Source organism: Mesitornis unicolor, unplaced genomic scaffold (assembly GCF_000695765.1).
Source record: "Mesitornis unicolor isolate BGI_N332 unplaced genomic scaffold, ASM69576v1 scaffold38119, whole genome shotgun sequence".
Lineage (NCBI taxonomy): Eukaryota > Metazoa > Chordata > Aves > Mesitornithiformes > Mesitornithidae > Mesitornis > Mesitornis unicolor.
Genome location: NW_010207276.1, coordinates 106,169 through 111,450, shown reverse-complemented (window position 1 = coordinate 111,450; position 5,282 = coordinate 106,169). Strand labels below are relative to the sequence as shown.

The 5,282-nt window shown below is 38.1% G+C and overlaps 1 protein-coding gene across 1 annotated transcript in view; it reads right to left on the bottom strand.

Moving 5' to 3' along the window:
- Positions 1-3,734: 3,734 nt before the first annotated feature.
- MLLT4 (myeloid/lymphoid or mixed-lineage leukemia (trithorax homolog, Drosophila); translocated to, 4) overlaps positions 3,735-5,282 on the bottom strand; it is a gene marked incomplete at its 3' end in the record, with an annotated part of 72,502 nt that continues 70,954 nt past the window's right edge. Inside the window, exon 29 of the mRNA XM_010192075.1 lies at positions 3,735-3,770. Within this exon, the coding sequence (XP_010190377.1) occupies positions 3,735-3,770 (36 nt within the window). The remainder of the gene's footprint in view (positions 3,771-5,282) is intronic.

Sequence of the window (5,282 nt, the reverse complement as noted above, 5' to 3'; positions counted from 1 at the left end):
ATATATATATATATATATATATATATATGCGCACAGAACTACGTACATAAAAGCACAAAGGGAGACATTTTTAGAAGCCATATCTGAACCCCTAGCAGAAGACTGAGGTGACTCACATTCCAGACAGCTTCAGCAACCATAGTCTCACAGGTACAGTAAAGTGAAATTAAATACTCAGAGCCAACAGCCCACAGCTGTTTTTGGATTAGTATTTAAGCACCGAAAAATCATGACTCATTAGTCAAAGGGTCAATCCATTTAAAGTAACAGGCTCATTCAGCAAGTCTGCAAATAGTCTTGGGAGAATAAATATCTCCCACTGTATCTGCAACAGATGTGTTTTGGAAAAAACAGAGTGAGGCAAAGAAATCTCGGGCTACTGAGATTAAACAGCTCCCATGAACAACTATTGTCCACCAGACAATAATATTTTATATTTGCTTACAATGAACACTGCAGGTAAGAAAACTGACCAACAACCCCAACTTTGCATGATTCTCTAAACCTACCAGTACGTAAGCCCTTGATGGACAGGAGTATTCACTCACACAATAATGTGCACAAAAGTAGAAAGCACTTAAGCTAAAGAACAAAATTAATTAATTTCATTTAGGCAGGAATTTGTCAAATGGCTACTAGAGGATGCTACCTCTGAGTAAATTCTCCTTTATTTAGGCATAAAACTGTTGTAATTCTTAACTGAAAACAACATAAAGATCAAGCTCAGTATATACAGTAGAACAGGGAATAGAGTAGTTAACCAGCTCCCTCTGCTTGGATTAAGACATTGGTTATTAAAAAGACATTATTTTAGCAAAGGAGATAATACTGCTGTCAAAAGTAACGACAGCTAATAATTCAAAAGAGTTTATAGAAGTAATTTCCTCTTAAAAAAACATAAAGGCAAAAACAGCACAGTGAAAAATTACAGGAAAATGCCTTCACTCTGTCCCAATTGCATTCAGAGAAAAACTCTGAACGTGGCAGTTCCTGACCCTCGGTTACAGCATGGATGCCTTTTTGCTTAGTAGCAAATATTCCTATTCAAATGCACTTAAACAAGAAAATATTTCTAACTAAAGGGGATGTTTTATTTTCTTGTGAGCTTAACTAAAGAAAGAAGGGAAAAGTGGGCAGGGTGTCCACCTGGGAACTGCTGTCAACATCGGAACCACAATAATTGCAAAGACAACTCTATCCAGGTCAGAGGCTACTCTAAACATAACAACTAGTAAAAAAGCCAAAAATTACATGTAAGGCACACATGGGCATAAAGCAGCTATTCCAGAGTGGCATTTCATTTCTTTCTGAGCAGTGACTCGTTTCTGCTTGGGAGCACTCCCAGAGCAAGGCAGGTTGCGGTGGGATGGTGAGGCATGCCAGAGCGCTTGCAGGCATTTGTGTTTGGGGGTACATACAGCAGCACCCGGCTCACATCAAACTCCCTGATCTTCAAAACGCTAAGGAACACAAGCTTCATGGCCCATTTCTAATAAGAAATTATTATTATTATTATTATCATCATCATAATCTCATTATAATATTATTATAATTTTTTATTATTATTTCTTCTCCCTGCTTTGTCCCAGTGCTACTGCAAAGTGCCCACAGCTTGCTCAGCCACACAACTCTGTGCCCCTACTGCCAACACAACACTTGCAGCACTGTGCCTACCTAGAAGAGGGCAAGAAAGGCCTCCTTTATTTTGAGCTATTGCTACTCATAATGGATCAGCCCATCGGCTCCTTATCAGAATGTCAAAATATTCACAGGACTGGCAGGGACCCAGGAAGTCTCAGATTCCAGACAAAATTAATTTCCTCAAGCACTGCTTATAATGATTTAAAAGAAGTTCTTCTGGAACTTTGAATTTATACCTATTTATGGCAACTAAAGCTGGGTCAGACCTGTTAGTGGCCCAGGGAATTTAAAAAGCCAACCACTAGTCAATTTGACAATTCATGCATTAACTATTCATCACCTTTCACCAGCCTTTTAATTAGCAGGACAGCTATTACCAATGCTCATGCTGGACATACAGAAAAAAACAAAGCATTCTAAAAAGTACTTTTTTTCCTGTCTAGAAACTACAAAGTGATTTCCTGGATACAGAATAGATGCAACTACATCCAGAAAGTCATGTGAACAGTATGAAAATGATGAATATTAGGAAAAAATAGTATTTGCTGTGTATAGCATTCAACCTCATCTATTTCAGACTAGCTTGCTTTCTTTAAAGCTAAATTTATGAACATCATAAATCCTCGAGTGATTCAGGCCATGTATCCATCTCGTGCCGTATTCTGTCTCTGACCAAGGCAAGAAGAGCTGCACATGAGCCTGGCCATTTCCTTGAGTATTTTCTCAGCACTCAGCACGGTACTGGAGGCGTCAGCTGGTACACCCTTCTGTAATCCCTTGAGTAGCTTTTTACAGGTGTGATGATGTCTATGAATTTGTCTAATCTGGTTTTAAAGCTGCTGACACTGTCTGCCTTCACAACCTCCTGTCGCAGAAAGATCCTGAAGTTTACACCCTGCTTGGTAAAGTACTTTATCTATCCAGTGGCAGCTCCGGGGACCAAGGCTTAAGCAAAAAATATACAGGAGTAGTAATAAGACAAAAATATTGACAGATACCAAGTCTGAAAAATCCATGACTCCTGGCTCGTCCATTAATTCAGAAAGCTGACATGCTTCACCTGCTTCCCTGCTGTCAACTGCTCAACACTAATGTACCACACAGATACAAAACTGAACACCTTAGATAGACTTACTGTAAAGTATTGGAAGTATGCATTTTAAAAGATGATTTTTTTAAAAATAAGGCAGTGCCGAACGTAGAAATTTCTATTTAGTCATGTTTACAGTTTATTTCCAGCAGCACAGATTAATCATACTAACAGGCCTTGCAAGTATTACCTTTCTTTCAAACTGGTACACTAATGATGTAGAAATACACTTTGAAGAGGATGTATTTCTTCAGAAGACTACAGAACTCTTTTTCCATGTACTCATTTCCAATGAGAGCAATAAAATACAGAATCAGCTGGAATGATTGCAGTTACTGCTCCAGCGTGAAAGCCTGTCATGTTTTAGACACAAGAGAATAGTATTAACCAGTTGAAACTGAAATTATATGGTAACTTAATAATTGCATGTTTATGTGACCTACTTGGAAATAGTAGCTCAGAAGTAATTTCTGGATTTACAATCCATTTTTACTTAATCAGAAAATTGTAACACCTGTAAACAACAAGGTTTCAGCATGTGGTGAAACCGTATGCTGGATTACTAGGCTCTCAGGACAATTTCGCTTCAAATTGGAAAGGAATGGTGCTGCTAGAGCTCTTCTAAAACCTGCAGGGCTGGGGAAGGGAAAGGAGGCAATCTTACCTTGCAGCCTGTTCATTCAAAGTTGTTAGTTAAGATTTTATAAACACAGTTGCACAAAACACCAAATACACAGTTTGCTATTAGGCCACTGCTACAACAAACAAATCAAGCCTGCAAGCAGAACACAACGTCTAAAAGGAAGGAAACACAGGGAAAGGAGTCACCACATCTGGAAACATTCAAAGGCATGCTTAACAGTTAACTTACTGCTTACTGATTCACAATGATTTTTGAACACCCGAAGATGCCAAATCATCATCCAAAGCACATAGGGTAGTTATTAATAACATCAGGAATTGAAATGGGAAAGAGATATTGAAGAGAAGGAAACAAACATACCAAATCTAGAACAGAGATTGCTGGCACAGCAGTCTGCTGCAGGTAGTAAGGAAGGGGAAAAAAAGAAAGATGTACAGTGAAAATAAAGATAGGTTAGACTTTGCTATTTCAAAAGCATTTTCTTTTATTTGTTAAGTCAGATGCTTTAGAATGAGAAACTGAATTGACAGAATCCTGAAATACAGAAATGAAAACAATCCAATAATCCAGAATTTTTATCAGTATTGGTTTGACTCATTCAAAACCTCAGTATTTCTCCAGAGATACTACTTATTGTATCTCTAGTCGTATAGACAGTGAAATGTAACCAAATTACAAACATTACATCAGTTCAAGACAACTGTTATCTTTTAGTTTCAAAATGTTCCAAAATGCTGGAAGAACTTTATGTACTCTATGTATTTTAAATCCAGTACTTGCAGAGAAGACTGATATAATGTTAAACAATACAACTGGCTTTCTAATAGCAACATGGCTTTTTTAGCCTTGCTACAGTAAAATTTTAAAGACACTGTTGGTTAAAATGTCAGTTTCACATGAATTTTTTTATGCCCATAGGTAGCTGCTTTATGTGCTGCGGATTACACGTTAGTGGTGCTGGGCTTTAACAAAACCTGTTTGCCAAAGATGCATTTAGCTTCTCCTTTCTTCAGTTTCCAAGTCTGAGGTATCTATTGTTTTACACAGCAATAAAGTCAGCCACAAGAAAAAAGGGAAGCAGTGCAGAGTGCAGCAAATATGAGAAGAGTAAGTTTAGGAAATCAGGCTGCCAAAACAATCCTGAACTCAAATACTACTCAAGCCGAAAGCTATTTCTGAATGTCAAAATAAGCATGTCTAAACATTTCTCAAGAATTAAAAACTGTTTATCACAGAACTAAGTCAACTTTTCAAGGTAAACAAGCAGAATACACTCAGCATATTACAGAGGTAGTTTTTAAGCCTGTCAAAGCATACCTACTGCTATGTAATTTTGGTATCCATGCTGTTATTCAGAAAAGAAAAACAAGTTTTCCTATGGAAGTTGTTTCTCAGTAACAATAGATTTAACACATTCTGAGAAACACCAGCCACCAGCAGAGTGATAAAAACTTCATCATGCCATTCAGCTGTGTTATCTTATTATAAATATTATGAGCGTAGTAGTTTCAAAATTTCAAAATTAAATTAGTGCTGAAGCTAGGGTAACCAAACCTTTGTCAGATACTGATTAAACTGGACACCATGCGAAATCCAGGTATGAACGAGCTGGAGCCCTAGATGGGCTTTATTGCTGTTACAACACCCAAAATCGCGTGGCTCAACCTAATGCTTTCCCCCAGCACTGCTGGGGCCATCACTGAGGTGGTGGTAAAAGCAGAGGCAGCAGCTGCCTTACACCCCAGTCTTTACTTGGAGCAGACATCAAGGTGTAATCTCAGTTCAGTTTACTCTTCCCTGCAAGCAGCTTGCACTCAGTGTCTGTGTTCAGGTCTAAGACTAAATAAGAACCCTTAGAGGTAAATACATCGGGGGGGGGGGGGGGAAAAAAAAAAAAAAACAATTTTT